This window comes from Dipodomys merriami, unplaced genomic scaffold (genome assembly GCF_024711535.1).
Source record: "Dipodomys merriami isolate MVZ:Mamm:240054 unplaced genomic scaffold, mDipMer1.0.p SCAF_7, whole genome shotgun sequence".
NCBI classification, from domain to species: domain Eukaryota; kingdom Metazoa; phylum Chordata; class Mammalia; order Rodentia; family Heteromyidae; genus Dipodomys; species Dipodomys merriami.
The window spans coordinates 30,585,321-30,606,179 of record NW_027206290.1 but is presented as its reverse complement, the minus strand read 5'-3'; the positions used below and the strand labels follow the sequence as shown (position 1 = coordinate 30,606,179).

Sequence of the window (20,859 nt, the reverse complement as noted above, 5' to 3'; positions counted from 1 at the left end):
TCTTGAGCCACAGCACCACTTCTGGTTTTCTGATGGTTAATTGCAGATCAGAGTCTCACAGACATTCCTGCCTGGGCTGGCTTTGAACTGTAATCCTCAGATCTCAGCCTCCTGAGTAGATAGGATTACAGGTGTGGGCTCCTGCACCTGGTTCTATTTAATAATTTAAAAAAAGTCTTTCTTATATGAAATTTATGAGCATACCTTATTGGTTTGTGATATACTTGGGTACAATTTGTAGTGATATCTCCTTATCATTGTTAGTTTATGCTTCTCCAATAGTTTGCAGTTGTCAACATCACGGTCATATTCAATGATGTCCCGTAAATTCTTGGCAAGAAATAAATACTGTAAAGTTCATAAAAGAGTTCCTGACTGAAGTCCTCCAAAATTATCCATTATTTCATGCAAATAGATTTCTTGCTCTGCACCATAATATATTCTGTTCTTCAAGTAGTCCTATATCCTGAAGATCTTAGGGAGGCTTGGGAAGTTTTCTCCCAACAATAATGTAGAACTGAGATGTATAAGACTTCATGTCAAAAAAAGGAACTTTACAACTTTGGCATGGGGAGGAGGTGGAGCCTGCGGGGAGGGTGGGAGGGGGAGATGGGAAGGGATGGGAAGGGGAAACAAAGGAGGAGGCAACAATGCTTGATAACAAATGTACTCATTAATGTACTCATGTAATTGTAACCCCTCTGTATGGTATTTTCACAATAAAAAACAAAATGCAAGTTATACATTAAAAAATGTAGACCTGTCAACTGAGCAGGGAACCTCCCATTTGTAACTCTTGCACATGCTCAAAACTGGATCTTCATTCTGTTGACAATATCTTCTAGTTTTCCCTATGTTCTTTTCCTTTGAGATCTCTATGATCTCCGTGTCACTGAAAGTTGTACAAATTAATTTCCCCATGTTTGAGTATTTCTCATTATTTTTGTGATTGATTTCTAATCTAATTTCATTGTGGTCAAAGAATATACTCTGCATGAGTTCATTTAAAATTTACTGACATTCTATCTACCAGTATATGGTCTTACTGATTTTTATGTAGGCAAATGAAAATTTTTGTGCCTTCTGTTACTACTCTATATAACATTCTATATTTGTCCTTTGGCTGATCTTGTTATTAAAGTCTCACATACTCTTGTTTCTGTTTCTTCCTTTCCTTTTTAGAAATAGGAGCTCATTATTGGCCCAGGCTGGTCCTGGAACTCTCATTCCTCCTCCTGTTGCCTTCAGAGTGCTGAGATTACAAGTTTATGCCACCATACCTAGCTTCTATATACTTAAAAAATGTCACTTACATATAACATGAAGGGCTTTTAACCATGCTTCCATGCTACCCTTCCACCCTTATTATTATGGTTGCATATTTTACTTCTACATGTTATAAACTCTATATTAAACTTATTCAGAGTTGAAATTAGCAGTTAAAGAGATATTCTATAAGTGCCAAATACATTTTACAAATAGTTTAATAGATTTGTTTTATTGCTAATTTCTGAACTTATTCAACAAAACAGTACACATTTTATGGCACCTGGTCACTTTCTTCTTTCTTTTTGTTTTTTGTGCTGGTCCTGGGGCTTGAACTCAGGGCCTACGTGCTGTCTCTGAGCTTCTTTGCTCAAGGTTAATGCTCTTGAGCCACTTCTGGTTTTCTGGTGGTTAATTAGAGATAAGAATCTCACAAACTTTCCTACAGGGGCTGGCTTCCAACTTCCATTCTCAGATCTCAGTGTCCTGAGCAGTTAGGATTACAGGTGTGAGCCACTGGCACCTGATTTAAGTCTGGTTTTTAAAGAATACAAGAGAGGACACAAAACTTCAAAGCAATGAATTACAGAATTAGCTTTCTATATAAACCACTACTACAGTTCTCCAGGGCCCCACCTTAGAAAAGATGAAGCTCACCATGGAGCTGGAAAAGGGGGTAAGAGAGGTGGAGAAGTGGCAGATGTGTATGGTGTAAAGAGGCAAAGAACGGCATTTCAGGGTGGAGGGGATGGCCAGCAATGTCCATATATGATCAGGATTAAATTAGTGTAGACTTGTATTGTTAATTTTGCAATACGAAAACTGCTTTTTTAAAATGTGGCAGTTGGTTTCAGCTGAAATAAGATGTCAGTCTCTTAAAGTGGGAGAGGGGGAAAAACAAGTTAATGGAGGTTTGGTGACACCTGCAGGGGGTAGGTATAATGATGAAGGGGTCTTGCTCTCAGGCGTGGGATAGTGGTGGTAGGAGGAGGTCAAATGGGTTCAGATCCCCCATGTTCTGGTCTTTCCTGGGGCAGGGGTGGGGGAGGAGGGGGTAGGCTGATCACTGATGTCAGGGGAGAAGGCCTGAGCTGCTAGTCACCGCTGCAGGCCTCACTGGTCTTTGCTCAAATCCTGCATTCGTGCCATGAGACTTGAGACCACCAGAGAACTCTCTCAACTCCTTCTGGAAAAATGCCTTCGCTTCCCCAAACTTCCCTGGGCTCATGAGGAGTCCGCAACCCCGCCTGACCTGTTCAATATCAGTTTCTACTGCCTCAGGTGACTTCCAACTTCCTGTGAGGCCTTACCGGGTGACCCAGCTCTCCACTTCCGGGGAGAAACGTTTAACTTCCGGTGGGGCCTCTAGCAGAGCTTCAACTCCCAACTCTGGGAAGAAACTTCCAACTTCCGGAGAATCTGGCTTGAGGGGTCGGCTTGGGTTCCCACAGGGGTGATGCTTGAAGGTTCCGCTGAGGCCATCTCTGCCACCTGAGAGAGGCCGCCGGCGCGGGGTCGGGCCCCCGCGGCTCTCCGAGCCACGGTGCTCCGCTAGGCAGTTGCCATAGGTGCGCCATCTGCATGAGCGCGTTGCCCGGGTGGCTGCGGCCTGGGAGGCAGCAGCACCGGAAGCAGGACGCTTTGACCTGGTCGCACCAGGAGAGTGTCCCCTGGGCCGTGCCGGACCACGGGCCCCAGTGGACGGGCCATGCTGCGCTGGCTACGGGGCTTCGTGCTGCCCGAGGCGGCCTGTCTGAGTGAAGAAGACCGCTTCCGCTATCAGATCCTATTTGAAGACTTGGACCGCAATGGGGATGGTGTGGTGGACATTGTTGAGCTCAAGGAGGGGCTGAACTACTGGAGCTCCTCTTTTGGCATGAGCTCAGAGCAGGTGAGCGACCAGATGAATGTGGCACTGGGATCCTCAGTGTAAAACCCAACCTTGCTGCCCTTTCCAAAGGCCCAGGAAGTAATGTGAGATCTTCCTCCGGTGGCTTCTTTTCACAGAATAATTCAGCTCAATGAGTTGTTATCTTCAGCATTAACTGGTTCACTCTCTTCCCAGAAGTCACTTTCCAGTAATAGGGTTTGGGGAGATGGTGAGTGGGTTTGGGGCTTTGAAAATTTGAAAAACCTGCTGAGAAGGTCAGAGGCTGTGTGAAGCCTTTGGGATTACAGGTAATTTTTTTTTAGAAGGCTTTCATCCTAAGGTAAGGTACTTAAAGATTTTCTCCAAAAGGACACACAAAAGGACTTTGGTTGCCCAAAGCTACTCTCTCTTTGATATATGTACACAAAAGTTACATTTTTATATTGGACTTGAGTTTTTTTTTTTTTTAAGATGGGGATACTGGTTTGAAGTTAGGGTTTTAAGATTGCACTGTAACACCTAAGTCATGCCTCCAGCCCTTGAGTATTTTAAAAACTACTTAGATGGAATTTTCAGGATACCAAGGGAAAAATTATCTCCTTTGGTCTCTATCATTGCTAAACAGTCTTAAGATTATACCTGAAACATTTTAGCTATGTTAGAGTGAGGTTGGTCCTATGCTAGCAGGATTAGGAGGTATTGTGAGCTTCTTATTTTATTGTTTGTAGGTAGCCTAGGTGTGTCCCTTAGCTCTTTTGGCTTAAGGCTCTACCACTTTGAGCCACAGCACCACTTCTGATTTTCTGTTGGTTTATTGGAGCTAAGAGTCTTGTGGACTTTCTTGCCTGGGCTGGTTTTGAACTGTGGGCCTCAGCTCCCAGCCTCCTGAGTAGCTAGGATTATAGGTGTGAACCACCAGTGCCTGGCTTAACTTATTATTTTTGACAACACGGGATTCAATTAGATCCTCACACTTGTTAGACAAGGTTCTCTAGCACTTGAGTCATATCTCCTTGCATTGATTATTTTCGTGGCAGGATCTTACTTTATGCCCAGGTCAGCCTTGACTGCTGTTTTCCTACTTGTGCTTTCTTCGTGTCATTGGTGGTAACAAGCACACAATACCATGCCTAACTGGGATAACAGGCCTGTGTCACTGTGCTCAACTATTAGTTGAGATAGGGTCTTTCCAACTTCTATTTGCCTATACTGGCCTCTTAACTATAATCAGTGTATTGCTGCCTCCCTGTTAGCTATGATTACAGGCTTGAGCTACCATCCTAAGCAATTGCTATGGACTTTTAAGATACAGATTTTTGAAGGAGGTCCTTAAGCCATTGTACAAATGCCCTCAGAAAGAAGGGTGGGACCTCTGTACTTTGTTTCTCTGTGATCTAGTTCAAGACATGACTACTTGCTCCTACACACATCTTGCAGTGATATGCCAGTATATTTGACAGCCTCACAGCTGCCAAGCCAATGGGATTACCCAATCTTGGTCTTTGAACCTTCTAAACTTTGAGCTAAATAAATCTTTACGTTAGCTGTGTTACATATTTTGTTATAGTATAGGAACATGCACTAATGCGGTCATTTCTTTGATCTTTTTTATCTTGGAGTTTATCATTAGAGCCGTTTTAGTATCTTTGGAGATTCTTTGTAATTCTCATGCCCTTCCTTGAATTGCTGCCTGTATATTTGAGAAGCTAGCACTTCCTTATATGTTCTATGTCAGGGAGATGTTCACTGTTTAGGTCAGCCTGTGATTCTAGAAGGGTCAGAAGGTGAAGATTACCCCAGCCAGGCAGAGTGTGTTGCAAGTTTGAATGGCTGAGTGGGTGATACTATGACTAGGTATTTTAGTGGCTTCAAATAAGGCAATGATTTCATGTTTTCTCTGGCAGGGAAATTTCACTATTTGGGATATGCATTTGTAGGCCAGGGACTATGTAGACCCAGGGACTAGGATTCTTAGAAATTGTACTATTAGCTATTGCCTCCCTGTCAGGGTAGTACCATGGTTGGGATTTTGGCTGAATTAGTGTCTGTTTGACCTTTCAGGTCAGGTAATTCTAGCTTCTGTGCTTCTCCAAAATACATGGAAATGGGAATTTCCCTGTCTGAGCAGTGCCATTGAACAGACATTTTGATTTCATGGAGCCAGTGCTTGACATTCTCAGTTCAGTGAGTTGTATTTCTTTGAAATGGGTGGGATTATTGGAATAGACTTGCAGGCTTAGTGGTGAGGACTAATTTAGGTTGAACTTGCCACTGTTTCTGAAAGCAACAAGCTCAGTTTTACAGGTGGGCCACTGAAGTTGAGTAGTGTCTTTTGCTTGGGAACCAGAGCTGGAAAGGACAGAGATAACATGGGATTCACGTACTGATCTCTAAGATCTTTGCCTCACTTTGTGCTTCTACCTAACCACAGGAGGTCTGGCTATGTTGTTACCACCAATAGTCTTGAAGTGAGACTTGAGCTGCCTTTCTTGGAAGCATGTTAGAATGCTGGGGGAGCTAGATAAAACTGTGGGAAAATGCTGGGTTGTGGGAGTAGAAGAGCAGTGCAATGGAAGTAAAACTTAACTTATTTAATTAAGAATTCATTCAGTTCTGGTTGCCATGTAGATGTCTCAGGCTTGCTTTTAAATAGTAGAGATTTCTAAAAGGCATACATTCTAATGTGTGGATAGCTGGTAGCTGAGCTTTCCAATGTAGGGTGAGGAAAGGGAGGCCAACACTTTTTATTTCGTCATCTTGCTGACATCACTCTCAAGTAATTTATTGTAAAACAAATTGTTACATCACTGCCCTATATATAAAACTAGTAGATTAAAAGTAAGCATAAAGTAAATTATAACAAATTAACATTTGATAATTGTCTCTGCATATTTGATAAAGTTGAGCTTCTACGGTTTTTTTTTCCTATAAGATTTTTGCAGATTTTGAAACAAGAAAAACCTGATATAATCAGGGTTGAAAAATAATTGGAAGAGGAATAATTTTCTCACATTTAATATATTTAGTATCATTCTCTTGTAATATCCTACTTGAAATACAGCACCATATGCATCTCTTCATTGAGAAATACGGAACTGAATAATTAATTTGACATCCTTTTTTTTGAAATATAAGTTATCTCACTGTTTCTTCCTGCTTATCTCTGACATTTTTCTCCCGTGTATTCTCTCCCTACCAAATTGGCACTATTTGGTTTTGTTATGAGGATTAAATGAATTTATCCAGATAAAGTGCTTAGAAGTGCTTAGAAGTAAGTGCTCAACTAATGTTAGCTCTTATTATCTTTATTATGACAATTATGATGTTCTTCTAATTCATATTTGCCTCCATGCAAATATGAGCGCATAGTCTTAGAATATCCACACTTATTTGTTTACCTAATACCTGTTTTTCTTTGTGAATGTTTTCAGAAGCAATGTCCTATGAAAGCTTTCCAGAATCTCCCCAAACCTTGTTGAACTTTGAATGTATTTTTTTTGGGGGGGGTGGTTGGGTCATGGGGCCTGAACTCTGGGCCTGGGCACTGTTTCTCAGCTCTTCAGCTCAAGGCTAGCACTCTCTACCACTTGGGCCACAGCGCCACTTCTGGCTTTTTCCTTTTTGCTTATGTGGTGCTGAAGAATTGAACCCAGGGCCTCAGGCATGCAAGGCAAGCGCTCTACCACTGAGCCACTTTCCCAGCCCCCTTTGAATGTATTTTTTTTCTTTTCTTTTCTTTTTTTTTGTGTCAGTCGTGGGGCTTGAACTCTGGGCTTGAGTGCTATCCCTGAGCTCTTCAGCTCAAGGCAAGAGCTCTACTGCCATAGCACCAATTCTGGTTTTCTAGTGATTAATTGGAGCTAAGAGTCTCATGGACTTTTCTGCCCGGCTGGCTTTGAACCATAATCCTTAGATCTCAGCCTCCTGAGTAGCTTGGATTACAGGCGTGAGCCACTGGTGCCTGGCTGAATGTATTCTTATTAAAGCACCTAACATATTGTGTTTGGTTATGTGAGTTATCTATGTTAGTTGGTATCTTGATTTAGAGAAGAGATGAAATCTTTGTGTTTTTTTTCCCCTAACATCTAGTCCAGTTCCCAGCTCATAGTATTTAATTTTCAACTCAATAAATATTAAGTATGAGTTATCTAATTTATTTATTAAGGGCCTGTGTATGTCATACTTTATGTTAGCCATTAATGGTATAAAGATGAATAAAACATGTCCAATGAGACAAAAAAATCTGCTGAAAATTTATATGATATGCATTTTAACATTATTATAAAATATTTTAATTTAAAAAATCCTTTAAAGCCAGTGCCAGTAACTCATACCTATAATCCTAGGTACTCAAGGAGGCTGAGATCTGAGGATCACAATTCAAAGCAAGCCCAGGCAGGGAAGTCTGTGAGACTCTTATCTCCAATGAGCTACTCAGAAAAAGGTGGGATTAGTACTGTGGCTCAAGTGGTAGAGCATTGGGCTTAAGCAAAAAAACTTCAGGGACAGTGCCTGAGTTCAAGCCCTAGGATTAGCCAAAAACCAAACCAAACCAAACAAAAATCTGTTGATTTTACCTCTGATGTCAAAGCTGTGTATCTCTTAGTGTCTTTATTTCCTTAAGGTCCTAGACAATCATTTACTTCAAGTAAATAACCTGGGTAATAGATAAGGCAATCATAATTATTAGTATGAGTAAAATGTGCAAATGTTAATTGGTATAGTAGCTTTGCTTTTAACATGTAGGAAATTCTTCTGTAGGAAATTCTTAAAGCTGCAGATACCAATGCTGACTCAAAAATAAGCTTTGAAGAATTTGCACAGTACCTCGAAGACCATGAACTAAAAATGAAATTGGCATTTCATAGTCTGGACAAAAATGGCGATGGTATGTATTTGTTTCATCAGGATCTGGCTTGATGTGACTAAGTATCAGTACTAAAGAGTACTTTTATTAGCCTTTAATTTACTCTTGCTGTCAAAATTCAATTACTTCTACTAGCTATCTAGCAGTAATTTTTAATTTATATATATACATACATATGCTATATATGTATATATAGCAGGTCCCATGAAGTTTCTTTCTTTTTTTTCTTTTTTTCCTTTTTTTGTTGGTCATGGGCTTGAACTCTGGGCCTGGGCACTGTCTCTCAGCTCTTCAGCTCAAGTCTAGCACTCTACCACTTGAGCCACAGCGCTACTTCCTGCTTTTTCTGTGTTTGTGATACTAAGGAATCGAACCCTGGGCTTCATGCATGCTAGGCAAGCACTCTACCACTAGGCTACATTCCCAGCCCAGTTTCTATCTTTTTAATAAAATATTTTTTGTGGAAGGCATTGCCATTCTGAATTTAAAGCTTCTTGGCTTTTTTTTAATATGAACCAAAAGTATATGATGATTTAAAAAAAGTTAGGTAGCACAGATGAACTTGTAAAAGGAAGTAAAAATGACTGTATCCATACTAGATAGAGATCATTTTAACATTTTGAATTTTTATATTACTTTCTGTTTCTTAATTTCTTTTTCTGATTCCTTCTCTTTCAATGAAATTAGAGTTGCAGTGTGTATAGTTTGGTGTTCTTCTTTGAGGGAGGGCAGTACTGGTGTGTGAACTTAGGGCTTCACATTGGCTGAACAGGTTTCTGCCAGTTGAACTCCACCTTCAGCCCTTTTTGGTTTAGGTGTTTCTCATATGGAGTTTTTGTTTGGGGCTGGCCAGAGGTTGTGATCCTCTTACATATGCTTCCTGCATAGCTAGGATCACAGGAGTGCTTCACAGTGCCTGCCTTATTTTGAGATGGGTTCTCACTTAACATTTTTCCTGAGCTGACCTTGAACCATGATCCTCCTGATTTCCACTATCTCCTGAGTAGCTAGGAGAGCAGACATGATCCACTAGTTCTCTTTACTCTTTAAAATGTTATATTACCAACAACAAATCCTCTAAGAAACAATTGCCCAATAAATAAGTGGGCTAAAGACTTAAAGAGAGACTTCTCTGAAGAGGAAAGAAGGTGACCAATAGACACATGAAGAAATGCTCAACCTCCCTAGCCATAAAAGAAATGCAAATCAAAACAACATTGAGATTCCACCTCATCCCAGTTAGAATGGCTAGAATCAAGAAATCTAATAACAACAGATGCTGGAGGGGATGTGGCCAGAAGGGAACCTTACTGCATTGTTGGTGGGAGTGTAAACTTGTTCAACCACTTTGGAAAGTAGTATGGAGGTTCCTCAAAAGACTCCACATAGAGCTCCCCTATGACCCAGCAATCCCACTTTTGGGCATTTACCCAAATGTTTACAAACGAGACCACACTAAAGCTACCAGCACAACTTTGTTTATTCAGATTATTTACTATAGCTAAGATATGGAACCAACCCAGATACCCCTCAGTAGATGAATGGATCAAGAAAATGTGGTATATATACACAATGGAATTCTATGCCTCCATCAGAAAGAATGACATTGCCCCATTTGTTAGGATATGGAAAGACTTGGAAAAAATTATATTAAGTGAAGTAAGCCAAGCCCAAAGAAACATAGGTCCCATGATTTCCCTTATTTGCAATATCTAGTATATGTATGAGTCAAGCAGAAAAGGTCAGATAAGGTGAGGTTAGGAAAATGAACCCTAAGATATGTATTTAAATGTTTTTGTTCTTTCATGCATTTGTTTCTAACGCATTTATAAGATTATTTCTTAGTTGCTTTGTATGTCCCTCCCCCACAGTATAACCCCTGCTTTCACTGTATTTGATGTCGGTATAATTTGTGGAGGGAAAGGGGAAAAACAAGTCGTTTAAACCAGGATACAGGTGGACCCATTGCAACAATGAGAAGTACACGTTGTCATGTCGAAAACGAACTTTATAACTTTGGTGTGTGTGTGGGAGGACTGGGGGCGGGGAGGCTGGGAAGGGATGGGAAGGGGAAACAAAGGAGGGGGTTACAATGATTGATAAGAAATGTACTCATTATCTTGCCCATATAATTGTAACCCCTTGTACAGTACTTTTACAATAAAAAATAAATTAAAAATGTTATATCATAGGCAATTTCAATTCAGTTAATATCCTTTGAAAATATAAATTTTTAATGGCAGTGAAATATTCCAACTGTAATATGTTATTTAATCATTCACACTTATTTTAGACATTTTAGAGTGTTTCTAGTTTTTTGCACTTACAAATAATAGAACAACTAACATTCATACTGACTTATGAACCTGGCTATTTGTAGGTTAATTAGACATGGTCATCTACTAGTCTTAAGACTGATAGCTTTATTCTGGTTCTTTTCTGGAACTTTACTCTGTTACTGGTACCACTATGATCATCATTTGTGAAGCTGATAATTCAGTCAGATAATCAGGGAAATTAGAATTTCATTGGAAAAATGCGGTAGTAGTATTGTCTCTGATAAAACTATGTATCAATTCTTGTAGACCTTGATAGAGAATACTCTTTTTGAGGCATATAAGTTCTACAGCAAGGAGAAATCCCAGAATGATATGGTAATAGTACAACACATTTTAGCTCCAAAAGACACGTGGAGATATAATTCTGAAAGTGTTAACTTTTCTATCCTAGTAACTTTACTGTTTTGAGCATTTGAGCTGTAGCAGTATATAGAATTGAATCTCCAATATTGCTACCAAGACTAGAGAGCTTATTCTCTAGCAGCCATACAGAGGTACTGCTTTGAATTGCCTTCTCTTTATTGCTGTCTAGGTTGCTATTATGGCTGATGCCTTAGTCTCCAACTTTTATAGACTCCAACTAATTTACATTGGCTAAGATGCTTCTTTTTTGTATGTTTTTTATTGTAAAAATATTGTACAGAGGGGTTACAGTTACATGAGCATTCCTATCGAGCATTGTTGCTTCCTCTTTGTTTTTCCCTTACGATCTCTTTCCTCCCCCCCACAAAGTTGTAAAGTTGTAATGTTCGTTTTCAACATAGTGTCTTGTATATCTCTTTGTTACAATGGGTCAAACTGTATCCCTATTTAAGCATTTTGCTTTTTCCCTTCCCCTCTCCAAATTAGAGAAGTGTATATTAAGATGCAAGATGCTTCTTTTTTTTTTCCTGGATTGAATTATGTCCCCTTCTCAGAGAGATATATGGAAGTCTTAACCCCTAAAACCTCAGAATGGGACTTTATTTAAAAATAGGGTCTTTGTAGAGATAATGAAGCTAACATGAGGTCATTAGGTAGGCCCTTGTCTGTTTTTATTGGTGCTCCTATAAAGAGAAAATTTTGACACAAAAGACAGATACAAATGATGATGATGATGATGATGATTATGTGAAGGCCATCATATGATGATGTAGTCATAACTGGAGTGATGCATCTTTACCACATGCCAAGGAACTTCTGAGGCTACCAGCAGGTAAGAGACAAACAGAACAAATTCTTCCCTAGCATCTTTAGAAGAGGCATGGCCCCTCTAAGCCAGTCAATCTGTGGTACTTCTTTTTATAGAAGTCTTAGGAAGCTAATACACCATTCTCCTATTTAGTGGGGTTTGATGTGAGGAAAGTTAGGGCCCCAAACTTCAGCCTTTTAAATTTATATGTACGTAACAGTCACTTTCCTCCATTGTATTGTTGCTTTCAGAGTGGCTCGCAAAGGGTAATTTCTGGTGATAAGAGAAAAATTATGAGATGCCCTAAATTTAGACCAGAGAACAGGGGGAGGAGAGATAAAGAAGGATCATTTTAATTCACAGCTTCAAGTGAAATCAACAAAGAAAAAGAAAAGGACTCCATATTCCTTTCCTGTACACTGAAGATACTTATTGAAGCCACATTGCATCTGGTTTTAGAACTAACAAACTTGCCAATCGACCCACAAAAAGAAGCAAATCCTTCTTTTTATGGACTATCCCATGACTTTGCCTACTTCAGTTTTTCTGCCCTCTTACGTGTAACCAATACAGGTTATATATAAAAGATTTATATTTCTTTTCTCCCGAATTTCATTATAAGTCACCTTGTCCCTTTAGGTTCAATGGATATTTTTCCACTGTCAGCTTAGGGAATTTGTGTCAGGGCTAGTTCTTTCACCTGTTGGCTGGTTACAAAAGCTAGTTTGGCTAGTTAACTGACCAACTGCTCAATACAACCTTTATTTCAGAGGATTCTTAGACACATAAGTAAGGTAAATCATCCCAGAGGCCACACGTATAGAATACTGGAGTCTTTATTATACCGTTAACAGGCTGTAGGCTGCCAGTTGTTACAAAGGCCTGCAGCATGCAAATACACATAACACAGCTAGAAAACGTGCTAAAGAGGAAAGAAATAACAAAAGCAATACCAACAAGCCAATTCAGCTCCAATGGAGAGCTGAATTGGGATGCCATGATGATTGGAGACAAGCCAGGAGACAGGACCAGAACACGATCACAGAGACACATATGGCATGGAGTCCCAGTGGCTAGGCTGGTCCTGGCTAAATAGTTCTGCACAGGGGGCAGATCCTCAGGAAATTCTCAGTCCCAGGCACTAGACTGACAGATTCAGTAACCTGTCAGCCAAGTGCCTGCCCCTGCCTCCAGGAATCTGGGCATGCCCATTACCTGGGAGGCAGGTGATGGGAGGGGGGGCATATTCCTTCCCCCAGCATGAAGACAAGATACCATCCACAATGTGGCCAATATAGCAGCAGCCAGACCTGGCCTTCTTACTTCGTCATCAGGTGGCTCATTGACTCTGGAGCTAACATTTCTCCACAGTACAATTACTGGATTTGGCTCCCTGTATTAGACCCTTTCCCCATCTGTAACTTTCCGGCATCAATGTTGTTCTTGGGACTTTCCCAGGTCAAAACATTTTATGTATTAAACATGAAGAGTAAATGAAATTCTTTTTTAAAAAATCACCCTATGTCCACTGGGCTAGGAGCTTTCAGGCCTCATGCCAGTCAGGGGAGGCACCATGCCAGAGTACTTCTAACTGCAAGCATTCAAGAACCAGTGTTAACTAACTAATCTTTCAGCTTTTTGGACCAAGAAGCATCTGAGCCACTACTCTTTTCAGTTCCAGTGTCAAAGGAAAGCTATTGCAAATATATAAATAATGTCATCACTACACATAATTTCAATCAAAATCTGAGTAAAACATTTAAGCCATAGAGGATTACTGATATCCATAGGGTTTGCTGTGCCTCATTCTAGCAGCTGCCAAAGTCTAGGAGAAATTGAAGAAGACACTAGAAGATGGAAACACCTTCCATATTTATGGATTGGCAGAATTAATGTTGTAAAAATGGATGTACTATTGAAAATAGTGTATAGATTTAGTGTAATTCCCCACCCCCAAATTCCAATGTAATTCTTCACAGAAATATAACAAATAGTCATACAGTTTTATTTATTAGCACAAAGACCCCAAATAGCAAAAGCGATCCTGAATGTGAAAAGAATTGCTGGAGATATCATGAAACCTGACTTCAGAGTATATTACAGAGCTGTAGTAACAAAACTAGCATGGTACTTGCACAAAGACAGGCCAATAAGATAGAATAGAAGATCTAGAAATAAGTCCACACAAATGCAACTATCTGATTTCTGACAAAAGTGTCAAAAAATCCACTTTGGACAAGACAGTTTTCAGCAAATAGTTGAGAAAACTCAATATCACATGAAGAAGATTATAACTATTATCTCTCAGACTGTGCAAAAATTAAAGATCTTAAGGAAAGAACTCTTAAAGAACTTTGAAACTGCTAAAGAAAAACAGGAAAAATCCTTGAAGAACTCCAATTGCTCAGAAATTAAGAACAGCAATTAAAAAACAGAATTGAATCAAAAGCCTTCTGCACAAAAAGAAATCAATCATCAAAATCAAAAAGATACCTATGGAATAGGAGAAACTCTTTCCAAGTTATTTTATTTATTTATTTATTTATTTGGTCAGTTGTGGGGCCTGAACTCTGGGCCTAGGTGCTGTCTCTCAGCTCTTCAGCTCAAGGCTAGCGCTCTACCACTTGAGCCACAGTGTCACTTCTGGCTTTTTTCTGCTTATATGGTGCTGAGGAATTGAACCCAGGGCCTCATGCATGCAAGACAAGCCCTCTACCACTGAGCCAACTTCCCAGCCCCCTTTCCAAGTTATTAACCAGACAAAAATTGCTATCTAGAACATGTACAGAGCTCTAAAACTTGTACACCAAATGAAGAAATAATCCAATTAATAAATGGGCAAATGAAATTTACTGTAATCATTATGGAGGTTCCTTAGAAAACTAAAAACAGAAGTACCATATGAACCTACTATTCAATGTCTGGGCATATATTTGAAGGAAGAAAGATAACATACAGTTGAGATACCTCCATATCCATTTTTATAGCAGCACTAGTCACAGTAGTCAAACTGTGGAAATGGCCTAAGCGTTTATCAACTGATGAACTGATAAATAATATGTGGTATATATACATAATGGAGTATTATTCAGCCATAAAGAAGAACAAAATTATGTTATTTGCATAAGTATAAATAGAACTAGAAGATTAAGTCTTAAGTCTAAGCCAGATTGAAAAGGACAAATATTGCATGTATTCTCTCTTTACTTGCTCTCTACTCCCCAAAATCAATGACATGAAACAGATTCAACTTGGAGGTGTGTACTACCTGGTGGGGGAGATTGTGAAATGAAGGAGTACTTTATATATTTATGAAATCAGAAGTATGAAATCTGAAATTATTATTATTATTATTGTCTGTCGTGAGACTTGAACTCTGGGCCTGGGCACTGTCCCTGAGCTCTTCAGCTCAAGGCAAACACTCTATCACTTAAGCCACAGCACCAGTTCCGGTTTTCTGGATTTATTAGAGATGACAGTCTCATAGACTTTCCGGCCCAGGATGGCTTAGAACCATGATCCTCAGATCTCAGCCTCCTGAGTAGCTGTGATTACAGGAGTGGATTACAGTAGCTAGGATTACACCAGTGCCTGGCAGAAATTATTTTAAGAAGTGAGGAGAGGGATGAGGGGAAGTTAGTGGGTAAGTTGGATCAGGATACATTGTATGCATGCTTGGAAATATAATGAAACCCTTTTGTACAACTAATATATGTAAAAAATTTTAAAAATAGAAACATTATTTTGGTGGTACTAGGGTTTGAAGTCAGTCGGCTATATTTGAGCTAAGCTCCTTTGTGCTCAGGGTCTCACTTTATACTCAGAGTACCCTAGACTCCAGTTGTCCTGTTTGTGCTTTCCTGTATTGCTGGGATGACAGGAGTGCAACATTGCACTTTGCCATTGTGCTTCCCCAGTACTTCTGGGTGACAGGTACATGCCACTGTTCTCAGCCATTGGTGTGGAGCCTTGTGAACTTTTGTTGGCTTTGAGCCATTATTCCCCAGTTTTTGCCTCCTAAGAAGCTGTGATTGCAGGCTTAAGCCTCTGCACCTGGCTTAATCGTTTGAAATACAAAAACCCCATAATTCCATCCTCCAAGATTTTTCTTAGAGTTTTGGGGGATTTAGGAAATGGAAGGAAAGGAACTAATGTTTACTGTACCTGTCTGTCTATGATGTTCCTTCTAGCTACATGCTCTACCTTATTTTTATTTCACACTATCCTCATGGCAGCTATGTTTTGTAGATGAGAAGACTAATGCTTAGGAAGGTTAAATAATGTTGCTTTACATCAGCTGTATCAGTGAATCATACTTCTTAGGACCTCAGTTTGAGGTGGAGTAAGAAAAAGAAAACACATACATAGCTCCATACAAGATTGACAATGATAGTTACTGTAAAAGTAGTACAAGAAGAGTTTAATTGTGCCTAGAGGTAATTTAGATTTGTGTTGAGTCAATATTTAAACACATAAAAAGAAAGCGTTTCTTGAGCAAACGTAATAGCTTGATCACTGAACAGGAGAAATTGCTATACAAGGTCAGAGCTGCCTCAATTAATATTTTTGGCAACATTTAGCATGTGTGGCAAAGTGCATACATTGTAAACATATTAAATTATAATTATAAGCTCCATGAATCTTCCTAAGGTAAACATACAGTATGAAAGCCACCTTCAGATTTTGCTAATTTCTCAGAAACATCATTTTTGTGTCCCCTCTAAATGAACACCCTTCTACTTCTCCAAGATATTACTTTAGTGTCTTTTACTCCATGGAAGCTTGCAATAAGTTTTGTCAATTAAGTATGCCTTGATCATACTGTTCCCCTCCCCCCTTTTTTTTGTTGGTGGTGGTCATGGGGCTTGAGTTCAGGGCATAGGCACTGCCCCTGACCGCTTTTGCTCAAGGCTAGTGCTCTACCACTTAGTGCCACTTCGGTTTTCTGGTGGTTAATTGGAGAGTCTCATGGACTTTCCTGCTATGACTGACTTTGAACCATGATCCTCAGGTCTCAGCCTTCTAAGAGGTGGGATTACAGGAGTGATTTACCAGCACCTGGCTCATACTGTACCTTTTATAGAAATATTTCTATTTCTTTAATGGTCTCTGTTTATCATTTATTGCATTTTATTTGTGACTCTTGTTTCTCATTCCTTTATTTACCTATATAAAGCATTTTATTTCTAACTCTTCTGTTAACATACATTTAGTACAATGTTACATATTTTAAAAGTAATTAGTACAGCTGTATAAACTTTGAATTCCTTAGTGTTTGTTAATCTTTCAGTGCCCTCACATTTAATATGGTAGATATTTGGATTATTGATTATCAAATGTTTAAAAATTATTGAATTGATGCACGTTTGGTGATATTTCACTTTAATGAGATATGTGCAAAGAATTTAACTTCCCCAGTTGAAACTTTGATTTCTAGGCTGAGGACTAGAGATTGGAACAGATGGGGACTTTAAATTACAGAGTCTGAAATTCTGTGTATGAATGAAGGTATTTTTTTTTTCCTATGAGCTAAATAATTCTTTTTTTTTTTTTTTTTTGTCAGTCGTGGGGCTTGAACTCTGGGTTTGGGCGCTGTCCCTGCATTCTTCAGCTCAAAGTGAGTGCTCTACCACTTGAGCTACAGCACCACTTCAGATTTTCTAGTGGTTTATTAGAGATAAGAGTCTCATGGACTTTCCTGCCTGGGCTGGCTTTGAACTGTGATCCTCAGATCTCAGCCTTCTGAGTAGCTAGGATTATAGGAGTGAGCCACCGGCACCCAGTTAAATAATTCTTTTACACACCAGTTGTAAGTGTTTTCATTTGCAAATATGGTTCATATAAAATACAAAGTTAAGGTGTGGTTAAACATATAGTAGCTTGATGAATATAATATGGTAGTCATATCCTAGTTTTCAGCTAGGGGACACTAAACATTTTTACAAATAACATTGTTCTCATATTTATTTATTTATTTTATTTTTTTTGTTCTCATTTATAAAGATTGGGTATCCTCAACTATTATCTTTACATAAAGCAGAATTAAGATTTCTTTTTGAATTGGGGAATGATATGATTAGATTTTTATTTCAAGGTTTGAGGAAAATATGGACTATCTCATTTTTCTTTCACAAAAGTGAACTTTGTAATAGTTTTATATTAAAAATATTTGTTGATTCATATTAATGTGATATAGTTGGGTTAAAAGAGTTTGCTGTCTTAGTTATGGTGTCTTTTAAAAGCTTACTTTTATAAAGCATTGAAAAGTTTTATTTTCATGCATCTCATATAAGACTTTGGCATTAACTTTTTCAATCGTTTCCAATAGTTATAATAATCAAGAATCCATAACCCTTGGGACTTGAAGTGTGTTAAATTTAGTATTTATATTTGAGGAAATAATATAGCATAAATATGATACATTATGTGGGACTTGAAAAGGTATCTTGGTCACTACTGTGAATTGCATACATTAATATTTCTATAGGGAAATAAGAATATTCACTCTATAGTAGAAATAAATGAGTAAGAATTAACCTCATTAGATTATGACAACTTTTGCCACCAACTTAATTTTGATACTATATTTGCAAAGAGTCTTTTATTCTAGGTTTTTTTAGGCCGAGAGTTGTGAATTTGGGATTATAGACCTAAAAATTCTGAACATATGTTCGCTGCATCATCTTCTTGGATATTCTAATTTGATATTTTTTTACTTTTTAAAGGAGTAATAGACGCCTCCGAAGTAGTTGATGCTGTGAAGGCATTGGGTATAGATATTTCTGAAGCTGAGGCAAAAAACGTTATAAAAAGGTCAGCTTTTGTCTTCATTTTAATACTATTTGTTTGTCTTATGCTGTATATCATAAAGAAATTGGCATATTTGTGGCATTTCCCCCTTATTCTACAGCTTTGTGAACAAACATACTCACATTTGTATAGTTTTGTTATACTTTGCATCTACTCTTTTGAAAGCAACTTGCAAAAACATTCCAAATGAAACTGCACATACTCACAGTATAGTGATTTCTCAGACTGTACTTAAAGGTGCTCTCTGCCTGTATATATGTGAGAGGAGGGATGGGGAGACAGAGCAGAATGAGCTCCTAGCTTTATAGTTTTGTTTAAGTTAAACGGTTGCACATTCATTTGTTCTGTTTCTTAAGCTTTCAGAAAGATTTCTTTGGAAGGAAAAAAATGACTGAAATGGTTGAAATGGCTGTATCTTACCTTAGTGCTAAGTTTAAATATTTAAGTCAGTATTTTCTTTTTCATATCAGATATTTTAATTTTTCAAGTTAAACTTAAATACATTTTAAATTTCAAAACATTTCTATTTTAAGAGATTTTTAAATTATTAATTTCTACCATGATTGCCTAGTATTTAAAGAATATGGCCTACATGATAGTATTTCTTTGATTTTTGATTTTTTGCTATAGTGGGAGTTTTTATATATGTTCCCTATGTCCTTAAAGAATATGTATTTTCTAATTGTTGCAGAAAACAGTTGTTAAACTGTGTTCCTGACTTACAGATTGATATCTATTACTATGATGAGGAGTTTTCATTTTCTTTTAGTAATGTTATTTTTAGCTTTATGTATTTGACGAATCTTTTAGGTTCACCCAATTTCAAATTTAATTATTAATTTTCAAATTATTGATTAATATGAATAAATATTAACCATAAATTTAATTATGGAAATTATATTATAAAATTAATCATAAAACATATGAATTATAAAATAAATAATAATTGAAATGTTTAATTAATTTCAAAATTTATTATTATCAAATTTATACGACACCAGTATTTGCCATCATTCACTAAGTGTTTTTATATACCTTTATGTTTGTCAGCTTTCTAACACTGGCAAAATACCTGAGGTAGCTAATTTTTTTAAAAAAAAAAGGTTTACTTTGGCTCATAGTTTCTGAGGTTTTGGTTCATGTTCATTTGGTCCTTTTGCTTTAGTCTTAGAGTGGCATGATACATCCTAGTGGGAACACATGGCAGGGGAGGTTGTTCATGGTGGCCAGATAAGGACGGGGCCAAGGTTCCAATATCCTCTTCAAGGTCATAACTCCAGTGACATAACTTTGTTCCACTAGCATCAACCTCCTCCCAATAGTTACATGAGTTGGGAATCAAAGCTTCAACACATGGGCCTTCAAAGAACATTCAAGATCCAAACTATAAGGGTTTCTGTTTGAATGAACAGTTTACATCTGGATTTTAAATTTTTTATTTCACTTTGACAATTCATTTTATGCCTGATGAGTCTAGTGACTCTCTTGGTCATATATATGTATACATATAAATATGTATGTGTACAATGTACTTGTATAATTAATATATAATCTAGTATGTACATATATATACAATTAGTATTATTTACAGTATTTGGGCTTGTTTTTATTAATATATTTTTGCTTTCTATTCATCCTACTATTTATATTGGTTTTGTTTCTTTCTTGCTTTGTCAAAATTTTTTTTTTTTATTCCGAATTCATTTTTACTGGTTGGAAACATGTATGTTATTTCCTGTATGTAGTTAGTCTTAAGATTTTACCATACAAATTTAAAGACCAAACCTAAGCAAAATCTTTACCTTTACTTTAAATAATAGAAAAACTTACGAATACCTTTAACTCCAAACATTTCCCTCTTAATTTATAAACTCTTTTGTTCTTTTTCTCTTAACAAATAGATACTGTAATTGTTTCTTTATATAGCATATTTGTTTAGATGTATTTATATTTAGCATTTTATTTAATCACCATTTGATCTAGCATGTCAGGCTTTTTATAGATATTTTCCATTGTTTCTGAATTATATTCCTCAGAAATTCCTTTAGTGGACATTTTCTGCTCTTGTCTTTTGGTGTATCACTCTGGCAGTTTTTCAGATATTTTTAAATTTACCAGTTCTTCATCTTTGTCTTTCCTTCATTTATCCCTTCTATTGAGTTTTTAAATAATAATAATACAATAATAATTATTATTATTATTGCTGGTTGTGGGGCTTGAACTTTGCCATTCCTGAGCTTCTTTTGCTCAAGGCTAGCACTCTACCACTTGAGCCACGGTGCTATTTCTGTCTTTTTCTGAGTAGTTTATTGGAGATAAGAGTCTCACACACTTTTGTGCCTGGGATGGCTTTGAACCATGATCCTCAGATCTTAGCCTCCTGAGTTGCTAGGATTGCAGGTGTGAGCCACTCATGCCCACCCTGTTGAGTTTGCTTTTAAAATTATTTTTGTTACTTATATAGAAGTTTCTTTTGGTTCATTTCCAAATACATTTGATAATTCATGAAAAGATAAACACTTGTACTTTTGAATGT

At 37.7% G+C, this 20,859-nt stretch overlaps 1 protein-coding gene across 4 annotated transcripts in view; it reads left to right on the top strand.

Moving 5' to 3' along the window:
- The first annotated feature begins 2,637 nt into the window (after positions 1-2,637).
- LOC138817019 (mitochondrial adenyl nucleotide antiporter SLC25A24-like) overlaps positions 2,638-20,859 on the top strand; it is a 51,267-nt gene continuing 33,045 nt past the window's right edge. For all 4 annotated transcript variants that reach the window (XM_070007384.1, XM_070007383.1, XM_070007381.1 and 1 more), the window contains exons 1-3: positions 2,638-3,157; positions 7,898-8,024; positions 18,239-18,326. In XM_070007384.1, the coding sequence (XP_069863485.1) occupies positions 2,975-3,157; positions 7,898-8,024; positions 18,239-18,326 (398 nt within the window). In that variant the 5' untranslated portion in view covers positions 2,638-2,974. The remainder of the gene's footprint in view (positions 3,158-7,897; positions 8,025-18,238; positions 18,327-20,859) is intronic.